Source organism: Barbatula barbatula, assembly GCF_947034865.1.
Source record: "Barbatula barbatula genome assembly, chromosome: 19".
Taxonomy (NCBI): Eukaryota; Metazoa; Chordata; class Actinopteri; order Cypriniformes; family Nemacheilidae; genus Barbatula; species Barbatula barbatula.
In genome coordinates this window covers 11,810,536-11,831,873 of record NC_136782.1, presented here as the reverse complement: position 1 = coordinate 11,831,873, position 21,338 = coordinate 11,810,536, and the positions used below count along the sequence as shown (strand labels likewise).

At 42.8% G+C, this 21,338-nt stretch overlaps 1 protein-coding gene across 2 annotated transcripts; it reads left to right on the top strand.

The window, feature by feature from the left end:
- The first annotated feature begins 533 nt into the window (after positions 1 to 533).
- Positions 534 to 21,034, top strand: med13b (mediator complex subunit 13b). 2 transcript variants are annotated; one of them, XM_079482286.1, is made up of 30 exons: positions 534 to 1,254; positions 2,526 to 2,760; positions 3,910 to 4,078; positions 7,996 to 8,141; positions 9,604 to 9,801; positions 9,883 to 10,077; positions 10,422 to 10,581; positions 10,698 to 10,805; positions 10,904 to 11,593; positions 12,112 to 12,328; positions 12,429 to 12,456; positions 12,991 to 13,112; positions 13,461 to 13,542; positions 13,829 to 14,037; positions 14,119 to 14,318; positions 14,858 to 15,762; positions 16,103 to 16,270; positions 16,357 to 16,580; positions 16,716 to 16,905; positions 17,010 to 17,340; positions 17,493 to 17,703; positions 17,785 to 17,976; positions 18,279 to 18,502; positions 18,590 to 18,732; positions 18,815 to 18,973; positions 19,083 to 19,229; positions 19,326 to 19,474; positions 19,586 to 19,750; positions 19,908 to 20,008; positions 20,137 to 21,034. In XM_079482286.1, exons 1-30 carry the CDS (start codon positions 1,186 to 1,188, stop codon positions 20,267 to 20,269), a joined length of 6,270 nt encoding a protein of 2,089 aa, XP_079338412.1. In that variant the 5' UTR covers positions 534 to 1,185; the 3' UTR covers positions 20,270 to 21,034. The 2 variants fall into 2 exon arrangements, with proteins under 2 accessions (XP_079338412.1, XP_079338411.1); XM_079482285.1 differs by having other exon boundaries at positions 19,083 to 19,474.
- The last annotated feature ends 304 nt before the right edge of the window (positions 21,035 to 21,338 follow it).

The following is a 21,338-nucleotide window of genomic DNA, read 5'->3' as shown; positions in this document are numbered from 1 at the left end:
GGTCCTTTTATTAATCTCTTTTAATAAAAGAGTTGTGCAGTGGCATCATACCAACTGCGGTCTATAATATGAAAGCCTATGTTCCACTAAAATTGATCTCTATGACAAGATTGTAAGGTTATAGCGATTTTTTTGTATAAATAATACATTTATTTAGCAGTCACTTATTCAAGAGTTTTTAACATTGTGTCTAAATATTGTGATATTATATTTATATAATATGTTCTAACATATGATATTAAAATATAAAAAAATATGGTCTAACAATGCACACTTTGCGTGGAAAAGGAACCACTGGCCAAATAAATAGTTGCATCACTCATTAAATATGTGACTACAGTAGTATGTACATAGTAGCCTACTGTGAAGAGGCGTTCAGACATCTGGAAAAAGTTGACAGATCCACAGGAGAGTCGACTCCTTTGGAGCTCAATGGAATCCAGCATCGAGTCGTCTTCCTCTATCGACTCACAGCGCTACCAATCGGAGGCGAGTAGAGTAGAGTAGACTGGAGTAGAGTGTAATACAGAGTTGTGTCCCTGTGGCCGCCATTAAAGGATGCGACCAATGTATTCAAACAAACCAGTGAGACACAGCTGAGCGCCGCACAGCCTTTTCTCTTTTGATTTCACTTCATTTCCACAGCCTTCTGCTTTTAGTCGTCAGAATCCCAACGCTTCGTCTTCGATGTCACTCCGACGAACACCTGGAAACGAGAGAGACTGAATTTTAATGAAATTTAAACCCGAACTCTCCTGGCTTGAACTGTTTGTTGCTGCCTCGCTTAGCCAGTCGGTTAGCCAGCTAGTCGCTAACTTCAGTTAGCCCGATGCTAGGCTAAGCTAAAGGGGGAGGGCTGAATTTACCTCTACCCTCTCTGGCTGCTGTAATTACATATTCTTTGATGTATCGGCTCCGAAGGAGAAGAATATCTCACCGCGGATCATGGTAAATGCGCGGCGTTGTTCGTGCGGGAAGTTTTTAGCGGAATTTTTAACGCATTCCTGGTGAGTGAGTAACCTTTAGCGGAGCGACACCAGAGCTAAGCTAATTAACTTAGCTCGCTGGACGCGAACTCGTCCTGCTGCCGATTGTGTCTGCGAGAGACGGACCCGGTCCAAACCCCATCGCATTTATTTGTTCCTGGGATCTGAAAGAGAGGATGGCTCGCTGGACTGCGCTTTGATGATGAGTTCTTGTTTTGTACCCAACGGGGCGAGCTTGGAGGACTGCCACTCCAACCTCTTCTGTCTGGTAAGAGATGAGCTGAACGTATACGAGGGCCTGAAGCCATTTTTAGCCGGCCAGTCAATCAACAAGAGGCCTGTTGATCTAGATACCGGCCAAAAAATCTTCAGCTGTGTTTATTATACAGACACGCGAGACGTCTGGATGTGTATTTGTTTTGCGCTGAAGTTGGCGTCTGAGATATTGTTATTGTAATATTTGGGTCGTATCGTAGTGTCAGCTAACGTTGGTAAACACTTGCTGAACTAACTGGCTCGAACAAGCTGCAAGTTGTTGGCAAGAAGTTACTAACTTCGTGTACAAAAACAACTGAAGGGACAGTATTAGGGAGAGTGATATTAAACAACATTGACGTATATTTTACCATGCACTTGTCAACTAATGTCCTGCATGCTTTCGCTTTTAATCGCTGACTTCTCTTTTCTCTACTGTATCTAGACCGTATATGAAGCGGTTCGACCAAAGACGTGAAAATGACCATTTCGCTTTGTTGTAGTGATATTACTTCGTGTTTTTGAGTAAACTTGCGTGTTTGGCTCAGTATTAGTGTAGTTGGCTTGAGATATATGCAAGTTCCGTCTGCAGTGGCAACTTTGCATTTGTAATCTGCGCAGTAACCCGCTAATATGCACCTCATTTTCCTATTCACACACACACACTTACACTTATTACTGTAATTCATGCATTAGAGTGATATGTCAACATATAACCATGTTTTTAACCTTTTCGTGCAGATCTCCAAATGTGGAGCTTTTGGGAAAGTTTAATGCAGGACAAAACTGCCGCTCAATGAACTCAGTTGGATGCGTGTCCCAGGCGAATAAGAGATATTTTGAAAGACTTTTATGACAGACACATACGAAATGTCATGGCAGCTTTGATTTGTAAGAGTTTGCACAGACTTGTTTTTTATTTGAAGGGCAGGAACAGATGGTACATAAAAAGATAGGTATGAAAATGTTTTGTTTGTTTGGCATGTCGGTTGTTTTTTAGTGAAAATGAATTTTGATTGTATGTTGATTCATGGTGCATTAATTTTTATGGGCATGGCTAGATGGCATCTTCTTGCATTAGTCACATGCCAACTAAATTACAGAATCATCCACTTCGGTGGTTTTGGCACTGTTTGTGCACATGCAGGTCTATTAACCGACATGCCGTGAGTCACTTTTTTCTAGTACATCTCAATGTTGTGGAATCCACACTATAACTCATTGCTGCAACAGATTCACATGGTGGATTTTTCTAACACGTTCTCTCTCATTCTTTGCCTTCAGGCTGACCTCACAGGGATCAAATGGAAGTGCTTTGTATGGCAGGGCCCCACCTCGTCCCCAATCCTCTTCCCGGTGACAGAAGAGGACCCCATCCTGTGCAGCTTCAGTCGCTGCCTGAAGGCGGATGTGCTGAGCGTGTGGAGGAGGCACCAGACCCCGGGTCGCCGGGAGCTCTGGATCTTTTGGTGGGGAGACGACCCCAACTTCGCAGAGCTCGTCCACCATGACCTCTCATGTACGTCTTCCTTTTAGGCTGACACGTGACTTTAGAAACTTGACTAATGCATACAGAACAACATGACACTGATTTATTAGAATTCCCCGTTTATATTCAGATATTCAGATGTCATTTTATTGGCATGTCAGGGGTGATGTGTGGCTGAGCTGAGTTTCTAATGGCAAAATCTGTGGTTAGACTGGGGGTGTTTCCAGACATGACTCATAGACTGGTTATTGTATTGGAGTAGCTAAGGTTTGCAAACAACATTAATGCAATGACGACGAATGATCAGGCAGACAAACTTCAAGCTTCAATTGATATTATCATAACCAGTTAATCCCTCTTCAGTATAGAAGTAAGCTGCTCCTAGAAGGATGGCAGTCCTCTGGACAGTTAGCTTTTCTTACACCTACTGTAGTTTAGCTGACCGAACAGAATTTGTTAGAACGTTCTGACAAGGATGACTTTTATAGTCATGTTTCAGCAGCATATGTTCTCTTTTTTTCAACAAAAGCATTTAGTTATAAAGTACATTGTAGTAACATTTAATGACAAATTCTAGAATCTTAATTTATGATATTTGTGACCAATAAAAATATTGGCTTGGCAAGTAAAATAATTTAGACATCTCGCCCAGCTGGCCCTACGGATAGAATCCTTACTAGTACAGAATAAAACAATAAGCAAAAATCATTGGAAGTACTTTTGTAAGATGTGACTTGGCTGAGGTCATAAGAATATAACACATCTGTTTTTCATCCACTGTTTATTGGCATAACAGCTCAATCCGTGCTTGGTCAGTAAAGAAATAAGTGGGGTTAATTTCCTTGTTCTTAGGCTTATTTTTTCTCTTATCAGACTTTTTCTCCTTTCCAAAAAACAAACACCGTTTCTATCATGTTATGGGCAGTTCTCATAGCATTCTTAATTCAATTTGTGCAGTGAAAATACAGATGTGCTATGACAATGGGAAAGAGTGCTCCCTGTTCTTTTATGTTGACTTTCCAATTTAAATCTCATTGTCTGTGGTCACCTAATTTTTATTTCTGTGTTTACAGTATACATTGTATTATTATCGTATTACAAATAATATTAAGGCACTTTGCTGCAGTTGATAGTACATTTCTGTGTACATATGAACAAAGTTCTTTATGTACTGCACAGGTGATGAGGACGGTGCATGGGAGACCGGACTGACATACGAGTGCCGAACGCTGCTCTTCAAAGCCATCCATAACCTGTTGGAGCGCTGCCTCATGAATCGATCCTTCGTTCGTATTGGCAAGTGGTTTGTCAAGCCGTATGAAAAAGATGAAAAGCCTATCAACAAAAGGTAAAAACAACAAAATAAACACTTGATTGGACAATTTGGAAGTATGTTGCAAAAGGCTGATAAATCTGTGACTGCACATTCTGTATTGAAGGGATTGGTTACCCAAAAATCAAAAGGTTTCCATTAGGGTTTAACAAGATCTCATGGGAGGAGAACACAATATCCTCACGCTATTGGCTTGATGGAGTTCTAGGCTCGAAATTGCGACCATTTTAGTTGCATATGCTCCCTATATTTTTCACCTGTGACCTCAAAATGCATTTGTGTGAGTGCACATTTTGTTGTGGTGCAACCTGTTTTAATTACTGTACAGAACACGCTACTAACTGCACAAAGTTTTTAAGGTACAGTGACCGGCCATTCATAGACAACGTGATTTACCATCCAGCGGTGCTACTTTCCCACCGTTTCTCTATGTAATCATGCGCTAGATGGACGGTTTCAACATTCGCGTACGTCCGCAGCGCCTTGCGCACTAGTGTTTACGTCGGTTCGCGGTGCCTGCAGTGCTTTGAGAGCACACGGCGTGCTGTTGAACAGAGTACCACAGGTTGAGTATAGCAATTGCAAGTTCACATTACGTTATTTTTAATACATTCACAGGCAAACCTCTTTAAATACGAACAGTCTCTTACATATGTTCAATGTTAACATAAATCATGATGTGCTTATGTAGTTTTAACTGTTTCTCTGAAGGCTATGAGGGTTCAGTCAGTGGAGGAAGGATGATTGACAGTGTGATATGATCACCACCTCTGCTAACACCAGCATTATGCAATAAGCATATACAGAAAACAACCACAGCTCTTAACTAAAAGCTGCACCTGTTAAGAAAACAAAGCATACATTTTGTGCAATTACTGCCTGTGAGTTGAGTTTGTGACAAAACATTTTGCAGTGTTTTTTACATATTGTTTATTACTGCTTATATAATTCATTAAAATAGAACTTTAATTTGAAGGTTGATTTTATAATACCTAAATTTGATGCATTTTGTGTTTTTATGGTGACTAAGAGACCATTTTTCCCTGTATATTTCATCATTGAGGATTTCTTTTAAAAAGTCTCGTTCTCGTGAATTCAGTCTCATTTCGTGGGATAAGTGACTCGTCACACCCCTAGTTTGCATTATTTTTACTCACTCATGTCATTCCTACTCATCCTTTCTTCTGCAGAAATGTCTCCGTGGTTTTGTTTCCATACAATTAAAGTCAGTAGTTTGGTTACCAATGTTAAAAAAAATCTTCTTTTGTGTTCTGTGGAAGAGAGAAAGTCCTCCAGGATTGGAATGACACGGGTGAGAACACTATGGAAATTTTTTATTTTAGGTGAACGACATATTGCACCTGCTTGCATAGTGATCATAAACTATTGAAATGTATTACTTAAGATTATGGTTAAATTGCTCTCATGCAGTCTCTTGTGGCATTTTGCTTATATTTATAAATTCGGTGTGCAGACCTGGAATTGAAACTGTTGCTGTTGTTGGTTTTGCACAATTGTTTACATTACACCAAAGACCTGGTGTGTTTTCATGTCCGGCGATGCGGATTCATGCAGTAAGCTGCCGCATTTACTGCGTGATCCTCATTGTTTATCGCAGCAGATGAGTGACATCAGGCCGTTGGCATGCACAGAGAAAAGCCCTGGCTCTGGACGCCAGCGATTCAAACGGGCACCTCCTGGGGTATTCTGTTTGTTTGCACGAGAGCCGCACCAGATCGTGCCATCCTCCCACTGTAGCTGTTTCTAAGTGCCCGTCTTGAGAGAAATGTTCTGATATTGCAGGGAGGGGCAGTAGATGCAGTCCTTCTAATTGTCTGCCTCATTTGTATAGATGTCATTGGTTCCCTCAGGGCAGAAGTGCAGCGGTGTGTCGGTGGGTGGGTGGGTGGTTGGATGGATATGACTTCCTGCTGTGGGTGTGCTCCAGCGTTGGTTAAGGATGCACGGGCTGGGACACATTGCTGTTTTCTCTGTCTAGGCTTTAATAAAGAGTTTACTCTCTCACAAAACACTGACATTGCGGTTTCGCAGTAGGTAGGTCAACAGGAACCACCATTTCGCTTTCACTTGTTAAGCTACGCCTGAACTTAAGTCGATATCAAACATTCGTACTAATAAGCATTAATGACTCGAGGCTCTTCAGCATTTGTTTTGTTTTTGTTTCAAGGCAGGTTTGGTCACTTTGAACACTGAATATATAAGGTTTCCTCACACTTTGAAGTGCCATCTGTGCGTGAGGGGTTTGTAGTGGTTTGCTGGTGGCGTTCCTTAATGACACTCCTAACAGAGCTCAACAGACGTATGAGGAATGCAGTCTCCCCCTTCTCTCGCTCGTGCTCTGCGCGGTGCAGAGCTGTCACGAAAACTCTGGTGTTACCAGGGGCCATCACTTGATCCCTCCAGTGAGCGTGCACACATCTGCTGGTTTAAATGTAGGAAATTCTGGGTCTCCGTGCCAGTGTTCGGCTTCATGAAATGGGCTTGTGTTCAAGCATGCAGAGAGAGCGAATCCATTGGGAAAGATCTTGAAAAGTCAGGTCCAGTTATGTTTTTAAATGCAGGGAAAGGGATCTGTTTGTTGTGTGGTATAAAAAAGTGCAACATTAAGGTTTTTCGTAGTAAAAGATCATATATATAGACAGTTTCAGTGGCAACAACATAAACAAACGTTATGTGACCTGAACTTAACTTCCGGTAGACGTTCGCAAAGAATCAATAACTACAGAGTCATTTCAGAGTAGACTATTTAATTACAATTAATGTAAACTAAAACATTAATATAAATTTAATTTATGTTAATGAATTCTATCATATAGATATGTATAGACAAACACTGACCGGAAGTCAACTTTGGGCCAGACGCATGTTCCTGATGAAACCGTCTATTCACTTGCATTGGTTTTGTGTCCATACATACAATAGAAGTGAATGGGGCCAGTGCTGTTCGGTTACCAACTTTCTTCAAAATTTCTTCTTTTGTGTTCTGCGGAAGAAAGTCAGACAGGGTGAGTAAATGATGACAGAATTTTAATTTTTGGGTTAACTATCACTTCAAGGTTGGCATGAAATATGCAATGGTGTTTTCTTCCAAAATTGTGACGTATATGTGAAACGGCCTCTTTCAATGAGGAAAAATGTAGGGTGGGGCTTGATTTCATCCTTTGGGAACTGATTGGATTCTTGGAAATTGGAAGGCTTGTCATTGGACAGTCAGTGTAGTTCAACCCCTTGGTTGAGACATACATCAGGCAGAGAACACATGTTGTATTGAAACATACCTACATGTGTAAAAGTCACATTGCGTACTTCCTGGTGGAAAACTACACTACCCATAATCCAAAAGAGAGAGAGATCTACCCATAATCCTAAAGCGAGAGATCCACCAATCAGAGTGGCTATTAACAGGCCAAAAAAGCTTCTCCAATGTTGTTTGTTAAAATCAAAGTTTGTAGAAGAAAATAAAAAATACTACCAAAACCATAAAATTCTGCAGTTACTGTTGTTTTCTGTAGTTCCTCATGTTTATTGCGTATCCTCTGCATGTGTGGTTACACTGTAACAGCTGTTTACTCTAGACTGCAGCTCACACGCTCACAAGTGTTAGCTTGTTATCTTAAAGAACTAAAAACAAATTTGCAGTGTTAAACTTTCATTATGCGAGGATTTAATCTAACACTTCAAAAGCCCAAAGCTTGTTCACGAGTAATGCTGTAGTATTTCCCATCCCTCTTTACAGTTCTCCCGGTTAAGTGTTTCTGTGTCAGTAATAGCGGCTCTCACTGCAATCACAACATGAAGACCACAGCTGTCAACACATTGTTCTCGGGGACCTCCAGAAAATTTGCCACTTTCTTTCAGGATGTAGTTCCAAATCCCTCGAGTAATTCACCCTTTGTCTCTCTTTCCTGCAGTGAACACCTGTCATGCTCCTTCATGTTCTTCGTTCATGGAGACAGTAATGTGTGCACCAGCGTGGAGATCAACCAGCACCAGCCTGTCTACCTGTTGAGTGAGGAGCACCTAACGCTGGCCCAGCAGAGCAACAATTCAGTGCAAGGTACAAGCTTGAGGAAATTTTACGGTGTAGTGCCTAAACTTAAAGAAATGACAAGCTAGACTATTCTTTTGTGGTTTGTAGTTGACTCTTAAGCAGTCAGAATGGTAGCCAAGCCTCTGCTCAAGGGTGTAGTAATGGAAGGCCTGCATCATGTTAACACCTCAGAGACACTGTGTCTCTTGTGGCAGTTATTATCTCAGTGTAGTCCCACCGTGGCCCTGATGAGGTGTTTTCCAAATTCGCTGCTTTCTTCTCTGTTACATCACCACTGTATTCCTGGGTTCATACGCTTGTGACTTACATTTATTCTTGGAACAGTATTTTTTTATACTCAAACTCAACTTCTTCAACTGAAGTACACCTGATCCATATCAGTCTTAAATCCATTTTAGAAGAAATATTTTGGATTGAATGTTAGCGAAGGCATAGTTCACCCAAAAATAAAAATTATGTCATTTATTCACCTTTAAATTGTTTTAATCTTGCACTTGCTATTGATTTGGTAGAACCGGTTAAGGGGAATGAAAATATATTTGCGATATGGAAATAATAATACCTGTAATTTTGCAGATCTCACAAATGTCCCATAAATATGCATATATGTCTTGAGTTAAGGATGCAGTAAATTATAGATTTTAACATCAGTGTTGAAAGCAAACAAGGTGGAGTGAAAGTTAATAATATTTGTTTAACTACAGTATATTTATGATATATATCATACGTTGCATTTAAACTCCAGTGTTGCTTTATGGAAAAACCTTTTCTATTTACTTTCAAGTGAAATATTTTAAGCACACTGTCTGCATTGTCTTACTCTAATTTGCATTCTGTCTATCGGTCACTCATTGACTTTTTTAGATTCCAGTTCTCACTCTTAATAGCTCGAGATTGACTTTGGCAGAGCTCATTCACAGGGCTGTTCTCAGTCGTCTGGCTTGAGATTGTATTAGTCTCTCTGAGGGCAGACTAATTCTTATCGTGGTTATATACATCAGTAAGTGCAATGGAGCTCGGTGCCAAGTGCAACTCAATCCTATTCCAATTACAATAAACTCCTTCATATTTTATTGTCTTGTGAACTGGGGCCAAGAATCATTTTGAGTTATGCTTGACTGATTTAACCAGAAAAAAACTTTTATTAACAGTTGATTATGATCATATACTAACCCTCATTTTCTTTATTTTGTTGTGAAACCTTCCTGGTTTATTACCCACCTGTGGAGACGTGCCATATGTTAGTTTGGCTTCTGTACTGCAAAGCATTGTTTTCTCTCTTCAGTTTTCCTTTTTCAGACCTAGCATAAGCTAACCTTAATGACACAGGTTTTTTGCCTTACTTTGTGGCCCAGTGCATTGTTCTCACATTACCTCAAGGTGAACAAGGAGACTTGATCAGGAAGTCTCGCTCATCACATTACATTCACCAATGTCACACACTAACCTTTGTTCTGTTTTCCCACAGTGATTCTCTCTCCATACGGCTTGAGCGGGTCTCTGACAGGCCAGTCTTACAAGATGTCAGACCCACCAACCCAGAAGTTAATTGAAGAATGGAAGCAGTTCTATCCCATAGGCCCCAATGCCAAGGAGGTCACAGATGATAAGATGGATGACCTTGATTGGGAGGACGATTCTTTGGCTGCTGTCGAGGTTGTTGTTGGTAAGACTTAAAGTGCGCTGTTGTGTCATTGTCTTCTCAAATGATCTGTCGTGAGTGTAACCATTCGTGTTGGTGATACAGCTGGAGTGAGGATGGTGTACCCTGCCAGCCTGGTGCTGGTGGCTCAGTCTGACATCCCGGTTGTGGCTACAATGAACTCCTCCAACTCTTCAGTCTCTTACTCCGGAGGTCAGCACAGTCATGTGGTCCACGGAGATACTGCCATCTCTTCAGTTACCCTAACTCCTCCCACCTCACCTGAGGAGGCACAAGCAGGTACCACCACTGTGGATACACCCAAAAAGGAAAAATCTTTATCATCATTTATTCATGTCAATTGAAATCTGTGAAGAACCGTTGTAACTAAACAACATTGTACCCCCATTGACTTCCATTGTATTGACACCAAACCACTGAGACATTTATCAAAACATCTTCTTTTGTGCTTCACAGAATAAAAGAGTCAAATACAGGTTTGAATGACATAAGCGGCAATAAATATTAAAAAATATAGGTTTAGGTGAACTTTCCCTTTGAAAAAAGCACTTTCACTCTCAAAATGCTGTTGTGCGCCAGACCAAAGGCATTAGCAGTAATGTGTCTTTTATTAATCCCTGCAGTCCTGCAGCCTGCCCAGAAGTGGGTGAAACTCTCAGCGATGTCCGGCGCCTTTAGCGTGGACAGCAGCAGTCATCACGGAGGCAAGATCCCTCGCCGACTGGCCAGCCAAATGGTGGAGCGAGTCTGGCACGAGTGCAATATCAACCAAGCCCAGAACAAGTATGAATAAAATCTGCAGCTTGACAGATCATCCATAGCGTATGAGTTGTTAATGGGATTTTTAATGAATGAGAACAGATTCGGTATCAAGTATTTGGTATGGTTTATTTTAACAGGAGGAAGTTCTCAACTATATCCAATGCAGTATGTGAAGAGGAACCTGACAAAGCTTCCGTTTGGGAATTCATTGAGCCATCTCAAAGGACGCAGTGCAGTTGCTCAAGGTACACCACAGCACTTGTCCACACGTGACGTAGTAAACAGAGTCTGTGAACGAATTTGAGCCGGATGGTTAACTTTGAAGCTTTGCTTTTTGCTCCAGGCTTAAAAACCAGAAGCAGCGTGCATGTAGCACCCCAGGGCATCCTCCATCTGCTGGCCAACCTTCTCAGCCGAGCACCAAACACAAGATGGTGGAGAAACTGGAAAAGGGGGACAAGCAGCAGAAGAGACCCCAGACGCCCTTTCACCACCGCAGCAGTGAAGAGCCGAACCTTGAGCAGGGAGATAACGTTCACAGGTTGTGTCTACAAGCCCATGAGGAGAGCCGTTACCCCAACCTTCACCACTCAGACGTCACCTCCAGCAAGACCCCGATGTTGCACAGCTCCACCGACGAGATGACCAGTTCCCCTCAGCCTCCGCCACTCAGCCCGCACCCTTGCGAGCACGGGGACGAGGCGGCAAGCGGCTTGAAAACGTCCTCTTCTCCTCTTCACCAACACTTCTACCACCCTTCCTCTGAGCCTTGCCTGATGCCCCAGAAACCTCCAGATGATTCTCCGCTAGACACACTGCCCCCACCCTACACGCCTGCATGCCCAGAGTCCCTTGAACCGACTGTGTACGTCGGCTCCGCCCTTAACCCCAATCAGGACATGACACATAATCCCTGGAAGTACTTTAAGGTGCCTGGTGGGAGGAACGCAGATTTTCACACGCCTCATCTTCCTGTGGTCACACATTTTGATGATGGTAACAGAGGCCAAGATGGAGTGGTGTCAATTACAGAGTACGTACATTTTGCGACGGACAAATTATGTTGTAATTATATACAAAAATGTTTTTTACTTGTAAGATGATGTTTTTGTTGGCCAAACGATTTTAATTCTAAAAGTTGTCATTTTGCTGGCAGAATAGCTTGCTATTCAAAACATGACCTTGCATTTGTGTGAAAGTAGGATTTATAACTAAACCTTTACAAATAGGCCGGCCTTTAACATCTTAGCTAAACACTGTGAATGGCCAGTTGTGCTCTTCGAGAGAACATTTCTTTGGCCTTTTTGCAAGGCATTTTGCTTCTCTGGTTTGTTGACAACACCAGACGAGTCTCTAAAAAGGTGCTTGCTTTTCACGCTGCTACTTCGTGGAAACTAGTGTACATCTCACAAAAAATGTTGTAAAATAATCTTCAGTAACTGCGATGGGGAAAATAATATACAGTTTTATAGAAAAACCAACAAGTGTATCAGTTGAATCCCAACTTTTCCTATAATTGCATATATGACTTAATGTTTTTTTCCCCCGCAGATCTATGTCCTCCTCCAAGAGACCTCTGAAGGTGGCAGAAGAACGAGTGAAGATGTACGAGCAGAAGAAGAATCAACATCTCTTCGCAGCGGTGTGTGACGGAGACCCAGAGAGAGAATCTGATCCGTACGCTTTTGTAGAGGGAGACGATGAGTTCACCTTCAACGATAAAGAGAAAAAGCCTGGAGCCGAGAGGGAAGCGGGGAAGAGAAATAAGGTCAGGCAGGAATGCTCTTGGAGTATTATGTCTTGTACCTTGTTTGTGTGTCCTTATTTCTTTGTCAAACATTGATATTATTATATTTTGTAACTTTCAGAGGGATGATGGCAGTATGTCGTCTGACGGTGAGTATGAATATTCTTTTTTTCAGATTTTTGTGAGTCGAGCTGGTTTTGTAACCAGAAAAGATTTAATGTGTTTTTTCATATATTATTATTACTTAGTCATCTTTAGATTTTTTATAACAACTGCAAAAAAGTAGAAATGCACCGATATATCAGCCAAACATCTGTATTGGGCGATAAAAGTCATTACATTTTTGCTTTGTATATAGAAAACATTAAGAACATCACCAGTTTGATATAATAATTATATGAATTAATAACATTTCGCAAGTTAAGAAATTTTTGTATCTATGCATCTGTAAAAAAGTGTTACTTTGGTTTTGTTTAAGATATCATTGGTCAAAGAGCACAGTGGTAAAAGGACAATTCTAATGTGCCTGATGTAGAATTTAGAAATTATAATTCTTTTAAAATATTTATGCATATTTAGGAATTCAGATGCACTTAAGTCATGTCTGTTTATTATGCTAGAGATCCTCATAATGTAAGGAAATGTTTCTAGAGGTTTTCAACAACCCTTTTGTTGGCACACAGATGCCCAAGGTTCGGCTGGCAGTAAACCACTTCCAACCACCAGTTTGATCCACGAGACAGACCTAGTGGTGTCCATTAATGACCTGGACAACCTCTTCAACTCAGATGAGGATGACCTCACGGTTAGTACTCGTAGCACTGGATTTCTATATCTTAAAACATTGTTACACTGTACAAAGCATTCAAACATTCCTAAATGCAAGTATAAAAGGTGTAGGTGTACTAATTGGTGGCATTTTACCGCATTCTCTAAGGTCGTTACAGTGGTGAATCTGCTGGAAACAGTGGTGTACATCTCTGTGGTTAATTAAGATACACAGTAGTTGGTTCTCCTTACTTTGTTCCTGGATCTCCTGTCTCCTGCCTCATTAGAAAAACTCTTAGGTTTTCATAAAGTACTTTATTTGCTGAACTCGGAAAATAGTACAGCAATTTGAATAAGCAGCCTGTTTTTGTGTCGCTCCTCACAGCCTGGATCCAAAAGAGCTGCTGGTGGAACAGAGAAGTTTGGTGGGAAAGAAACTAAACCCGCGGCGCCAGACCCCCTGCCTTGTACGTGCCCTACATCACCACCCCCGCAATTTAAAGAAAAATATATGATCTGTTCTAATAAGTGTTGTTATTGGAAATGTGTGAGCGTGACACTTTACAATGTGTAGGCTCATTGTAATTCATAATGAAATGCTTATGGCATGACCACTATAGTGGACATGATTCCAACAGCTACATGAGCTAACACGTTGCACAAGATTTTCTTAATGGCAAATCGAGCATCTGTTACCTATTTTCTGTATTTATTGCCAAAATCGTCCTTCAGTGTGCTTGTTTGTTGATCTAGGCTCTGCAGACCTGCACCAGATGTTTCCAACCCCTCCATCACTGGAGCAGCACATCATGGGCTACTCTCCCATGAACATGGGCAGTAAAGAATACGGCAACATGGAGTCGGTAGCCGGACTGTCTCTGCTGGATGGGACGGCCATCGGCGGAAACTTCAAGATGGAGGTGGAGGAGGGTTTCTGTAGCCCCAAACCTTCAGAGATCAGGGTAGAGCTTATTTAACTGCTTACAAAAGTTTCTCTTGGAATTTTCATGGTGCGTGACTCTTTTCCACTTGCTCGTTCGCAGGACTATTCGTACGTGTTCAAGTCAGAGTCCTGCCAAGCTTTGATCGGCTGCTCCCTGTATGCCCCGCTAAAGACTCTGCCCAGCCAGTGTCTGCTTCAAATCAAGCTTCCAGAGGAGTGTGTTTACCAGCCCAGCTGGACTGTCGGCAAACTGGAGATGATTCAGCCAATGGCAGCCATGACATTCCTCAACAAGGACAGGTATGCCACCCAAGAGTTATTTTTTCCTTGTGGAGGATGATTCTTCCTCGCTGGTTTTTAGCCTGTTTCTCTGAATGCCTTATTTACTTTTGTACTTCGTTTTTTCAATGCATGAATACAAAGAGAGTGAATGCTACGGGATAACAAACAAATTACAAGCATTGATTAATTCAAGCTTTTGATGTCTTTCCTAAAAGGCTTTTAAAAAGATTTATTTGCCTAATTTGGGATGGGAGTGTATGTAGCAGGTGGTGGTTGAAGTAAGTGGGTCAGGTTTTTAACAAGCACAGAACATCCTCTGCTGTTTGTGGTCCAAGCAGCTGCCAGACGAAAATAGCCTTTCGATATTAATGATAGTGCAGACTTAATTGAGGTAAATGTCCACAACGTTGATCCATTAGAATTCTTATCTGCATCTGTATTAATAGATGAATAAGTTTTCAAACACATTTAAAAAAAAATATTATTTTTACTAGCCATTTTGCACTATATACTTCTGTACTATTTTTCTAAATGATTGGTGTTTTCTTCTTCGACAGTAACATCCCTAGCGTGGGAAGTGCAGTTGAGCAGGACCAAAGCTACACCCCTCATACACAAAACACCTTCATGTCAAACAGCGCTCCACCCAGCAACAGCGGCGCCGGCATCCTGCCCTCCCCTGCCACTCCTCGATTCTCTGCCCCAACACCTCGGACGCCCCGGACCCCTCGTACCCCCAGAGGCCCAGCCAGCGTCCAGGGCTCACTTAAATACGAGAACTCCGACCTGTATTCGCCCGCCTCTACGCCCTCCACCTGCAGACCCCTAAACTCTGTGGAACCCGCCACAGTGCCCTCCATCCCGGAAGCGCACAGCCTGTACGTCACCCTGATCCTCTCCGAGTCAGTCATGAACCTCTTCAAGGACTGTAACTTTGACAGCTGTTGCATTTGCGTCTGTAACATGAACATCACAGGAGCTGACGTGGGCGTCTACATCAGCGACCCCAACATGGATTCGCAATACTCCAGCATGGAAGCCTGCTCCTGCGGTTTTAGCGCTGTTATGAACCGTCGCTATGGCAACGGGTCTGGGCTATTCCTGGAGGACGAGCTGGACATCGTAGGGCGGGGTTCGGATGCCGGACGGGAAGCGGAGAAGCACTTCGAGGCTGTGCGAGCGGCCTCACTGCAGAGAGGGGCGGCCCTTAAAGAGCAGGTTCCGGATGATCTCATCCTTTTGCTGAAGGATCTGTGCACTAACCCTTTCTCCCCCATCATCAGACCTGATCATCTAAGCACCAGCCACAAGCTCCCTATGCGTCTGGAGGAGAGGGACTGTTATAGCGACTGCTACCTTGCTCTAGAGCACGGCAGACAGTTCATGGACAACATGTCTGGAGGGAAGGTCGATGAGATGCTGGTTAAGAGCACTAGTTTACACCAGTGGGCCAAACGTGGCGGTAAGATTATTTCTCCTGCTGACTTTAAAATTTTAATGTTTAATTATTTAAGCATATATTGTGGAACACAAAAGAAGATATCTTGAGAAAGGTCTCTGTGGTTTTGTGTCTGTACAATGGCAGTAATTGGGAGCCAAAAGATGTTCGGTTACCTTTCTTCAAAATTATTTTGTGTTCTGCAAAAGAAAGTCATACAGGTTTGAAATGACATGAGGGATAATAAATAATCGGTCCGGTTCTACCTATAAACCAACTGCATTTCACTGTTTTGCAGTGATAAATCTGATTGACAAAAGATCTCTCCACAACATTTGTAACTACATTACTTTTATTCTTTCAGCTTTCGATATGAGCATGCTGTTCTCCCAAGATGTGCTCCGGATGCTGTTGTCACTGCAACCTGTATTACAAGATGCCATTCAGAAGAAGAGGTCCGTGCGTTCTTGGGGGGTCCAGGGCCCCCTCACCTGGCAGCAGTTCCACAAGATGGCTGGCAGGGGATCTTACGGTAAGCATAATGAGACATACTTTGCATATTTTGTCGTTGGCCTACGATTGTTTATGCTGAATATTTGAACAATTCTCATTTCCCAGGCACGGACGAATCTCCAGAGCCTCTTCCCATCCCTACCTTACTGGTGGGTTACGAGTATGATTTTGTGGTGATGTCGCCTTTCGCTCTGCCATACTGGGAGAAGCTTCTGCTGGACCCGTACAGCTCCCAGCGGGACATCGGATATATGGTGGTGTGTCCTGACAACGAGGCTTTGCTGAATGGAGCCAGGACTTTCTTCAAAGACTTGACTGCTGTGTATGAGGTTAGGACACACTGATAAACTGGTTTCTCTCAACTCGCACTTGGTTTCATTTGCAAACTTCATGCTTGGCATGTATTTGTGCATACAAACAGCAATATGAAAAACATTGCTTGAGAGATATTTATTGTTTTGCAGTCCTGTCGACTCGGTCAGCACAGGCCCATCTCAAAGATATACGCCGATGGCATTGTGACCGTGAGCGATACTGCATCTAAACCTCTTACAGACCAGCCTCTCAACGACTGGCTCCCAAAAACCGTCAACAGCAGCAGCGAAGCCTTCTCCAAGCTCAGACTCTACTCTCAAGTGTGCCGGAATGACTTAGGTACATTTCGAGGACTAAGCTCATTTCTTTCCTCCGGTGTCATGCAAACAAGTAAATGGATTGAAGTTTGCCATACGATTCTTGTAATAATTTCTTCTTTTTAGCTTCACATCTTGCAGGCCAGTCTCTAGACAGCTCACTGCTAACTCAGCGAAACCCTAACAGCTCCTGCAACCCCAACACAGCTGCTCAGAACAGCGCCGCCCCCTGCACCAGCAGCACCCCCAACACAAACAGCAGTACCACCACATCCACCTCCTCTTCATGCTCTCAGGGCATCGGCATCTTGCCGTCTGTCAAACCCAATACCATCCCTCCCTTTGGGGCACAGGGCTTGCAGTCCAGCCAGCAGAACAGCGCTCAGAACGCAGGGCCTCTGGGAGATGGAACATCAACTGCTGGCCAACCTCAGGTCCAGTCTGAGCTTGCTGAGAGGTACAGCAGTTTTAATTGAAAACAATTTAAACTAATTTATGTAAATAGCCTGATTATTAACAGCATATACAATAACATAACATAAATGTGATCTATCGCTCACATCTGATCTTAGTCCATTGAGATCTTTTCTTCCTCTGATTTGTTTACAGCACGATGGAACGAGAGAAGGTGGGTGTGCCGACTGATGGAGACTCCCATGCTGTCACCTACCCTCCTTCCATAGTGATCTACATAGTGAACCCCTTCAGTTACGAGGACACAGGAACCAGTTCCAGCATTTGGACCCTGGGGCTCCTCCGCTGTTATTTAGAAATGCTTCAGTGTCTCCCTCCTCACATCAGGAATGCCGTTTATGTGCAAGTGAGTCATTAGTTTGGTTGGTTTACACAGAAAGTTTTAGTTTTGCTTGGTTCTTAACATCGTCCATTTGTCTTGTACCAGATAATACCCAGCCAGTTCTTGCTTCAGCCGGTCTGGAGTGAGGAGCGCCACATCTACGCGCAACATCTGAAGTCTTTAGCTTTCTCAGTTTACACTCAGTGCAGACGCCGTCTGCCGACCTCTACTAATGTCAAAACGCTAACAGGCTTCGGCCCCGGCCTGGCCATTGACACTGCACTACAGAGACCAGAGGTATGTGAGATATATGAGATATTCTTACCTGGGGATTGATTTCAACATCAGAGAATCTTGGAGACGTGGAAATTCATGTGTGAAGTTGATGTCCGTCAGTCAAAAAAATCACTGCATGACCATGTTGTTTTTATCCAAAATTGTATACAGCTTTCTGAAATACCTGATTCTGATTGGTCAAGCGCTGCATAAATCTAAAAACATGACCACAGGTCATCTTTTACATATTTAACTATAGAAAATTGTTGGATTGACCAGTTATAATCACGCATTCCAGTGACCTCTTGATTATCTTCCTTCAGAGGCCAGAGTGTTTACATCTCTACGCGCCGCCGTTTGTTCTGGCTCCGGTAAAAGATAAGCAGACCGAGTTGGGCGAGACTTTCGGAGAGGCTGCACAGAAATACAATGTGCTGTTTGTTGCCTACTGCTTGTCACATGACCAGCGATGGCTCTTGGCCTCATGCACTGACCAGTATGGAGAGCTGCTGGAAACTTGCATCATCAGCATTGACGTACCTAACAGGTGAGAACTTGAAATAGTTTAAAAAAATGCGTTTGCTCAAGCGCAGACCTCCATGTGTGACTGCCATGTGCTTGTTTCCACACACAGAGCTCGGAGGAAAAAGGGTTCAGCACGACGACTGGGCCTTCAGAAACTTTGGGAGTGGTGTCTCGGGCTTGTGCAGATGACCTCACTGCCGTGGCGAATTGTGATTGGCCGGCTTGGGAGGATAGGCCACGGGGAGTTACGTGGTAGGTTTGGATTCGAGTTTTGTGATTTTTAAGATTTGGGGATCTCGCATGTTGATCTAAATTCTGTTTTTTCCCCAATCAGATTGGAGTATTTTGGTGACTAGACAGACTTTACAGTCTCTCAGCAGACGACTGAAGGAAATGTGTAGAATGTGCGGTATCTCTGCTGCTGACAGTCCCAGCATCCTCAGTACATGTCTAGTTGCCATGGAGCCCCAGGCTTCTTTTGTCATCATGCCTGGTAATTCATCGGGATTATGTTTCCTTCAAAATAACATTGAGGTTGCAATGGGCAGCAAGGAAGTTATGTTACCCACCAAACATTTACCATCTTTTCTGTCTCTGTACAGACTCGGTGTCCACAGGCTCCGTGTTTGGTCGCAGCACAACCCTGAACATGCAGACGTCTCAGTTAAACACTCCTCAGGACACCTCCTGCACTCACATCCTGGTGTTCCCCACGTCTGCTGGCCTACAAGCCTTCAATCCCAGCAATGGTCAGTCATTCTCAAAACAGCTCAAGCAGATCAATCTTCTGTTTATTTTCACCGAAATGTGTAATAGATCAAATAACCTCACTTTTTTGTTTTCAGATGTTCAGATGGATGGGCTCCTGGATGATCTCCTTTCAGACAACGACCTGGTTGATCCTGACCTCATTAACATAATGCGTAATTCACCCAGCACCTCCCCAGTGCATTCGCCAGGCTCACACTACCACCACGGAGGAGATGGAAGCAAGGTGAACCCATCTGGCAAACTATTGTTTAATGATCAGGAAGTTTTAACAAACGGCAATATTTAAAAAAAATGTTCAGCGATGTGAATTTTTCTCACTTTGTCTCATTCGCAGGGTCAGAGCACAGACAGGATGGAGTCTCACGATGAGTCTCCAAACATCCTGCAGCAGCCCATGGCTCTGGGATACTTGGTCTCCACGGCTAAAGCTGGTCCACTGCCTGACTGGTTCTGGTCCTCCTGTCCGCAAGCAAAAAACCAATGTCCTCTGTTTCTGAAGGTGAGCTTTCAAGTAAACATCCTCTCCAGAATATGATGTCCCTACAGAGAGAGATTACATTTCGGCTAGTAATGTGAATTGTATTTTGGACAATAATGCTAATGTGATCACTGCAGAGGTCGTATCTGATGAATGTGTCCCTCTGTCTTCCTCTCAGGCTTCCCTGCACCTTAATGTTTCATCAGTACAGTCAGATGAGCTGCTGCACAGTAAACATACTCACCCTTTGGACTCCAGTCATACCTCAGACGTGCTAAGGTATCAACCAGATCCATTTAAATCTTTTCTCAGCTGTACACTTTGATCGTATTAGCTAAACCGTGTTTGAAGTTAAATGATACGGCAGCTGAAACATCACAACAAACATCTGTCCATTGTTTTCACAGATTTGTACTGGAGCAGTACAACGCCCTGTCATGGCTGACCTGTGACCCAGCAACTCAGGACCGGCGCTCTTGTCTGCCTGTGCACTTTGTTGTGCTCAACCAAATGTACAATTTCATTATGAACAAGCTCTAACAAACAAGGGGTTCTGCACAACCGCTGCCTGTTTTGCCTATTTTCACAACAGACGCCACATTACTGCACTGCGGCCACAGGCCTTCAAGCTGTGGAAACGGCTGGACAAACCAACCAATCGTACAGCGCACTTATGGCAACGTCAGGCTGCCCTTTTATGCCAAGTGTCCATCTCACAACAACAAGAGGACGAGGAACTAGTGCATCAAAATGAACTTCTACGTCCCCGTTCAAAGCCTGAACGTGCTGTTCAGGTCGGGTTTTATCCAGTTGAAATGCCTGCGTATATCTTATTTATTGTAACTTTTTAAATGTGTAATTTCTTAAGCTTTTATATTATATAAATGCGGGAAGGCGTGTATTACCTTCCCCAATGAAATGAAAATGGTTTGTCATGTATGTAATTGTCTTACTTACAGAACCGACAAATTAATTTGCTGTAGGTTTGATTTTAGAGGAATATTTAGAGAAATATTTTCTCCACGATTTTTACTGTCACAGTGTACAGATGAAGTATACAGGAGATCATGTTCTTACCTTTGTGTGGTTGGGACTTTAAGGCTGTAGCTACAGAATTACTGTACAGCGATTTAATGTGTTCAAATAAGAGGACAAGAGGTACATTGTCGGAATATATATTTTATATCACAGATTTAGAGAATTGTGTGTGTATATATATATATAAATGTGTACATACAATCATGTGCCGCTATGGATGGCGCAGCCGATGTTTTAGGAATAAAGTGTGTAAAACTTAAAACCTCTAGTCATGACATATCTTGCTTGATTTTGAGCAAATAAGCCGTGGAAAATATCAGCCACCATATTGCAGGAGGTTTCATCATATTCTCAAGGTGTGATAAGCCCTCGAGGGATGTTGCTGTATTTATTCTGCTCAAGTCTCTGTGAAATGACATGCTGGTGTTCTCATAAGGCTTGTTAACGTACGCTTCCGGCTTTTTTGCATATCTGATCATTTCTTTGACCGAGCTGAAGTTGGATAAACAACATTAGCACTTGAACTGTGCTGATAGCACTGTTATTGTTCATTGAGGTCCCTGCTGGTATC

Bases quoted from the DNA above. Each gene is read 5' to 3' on its own strand.
- med13b (XM_079482285.1), top strand. From the start codon at position 1,186: ATGATGAGTTCTTGTTTTGTACCCAACGGGGCGAGCTTGGAGGACTGC. The intron at 16,906-17,009 runs GTACATTTCGAG...TCTTCTTTTTAG, and splicing joins AGTGTGCCGGAATGACTTAG to CTTCACATCTTGCAGGCCAG. The intron at 17,341-17,492 runs GTACAGCAGTTT...ATTTGTTTACAG, and splicing joins CAGTCTGAGCTTGCTGAGAG to CACGATGGAACGAGAGAAGG.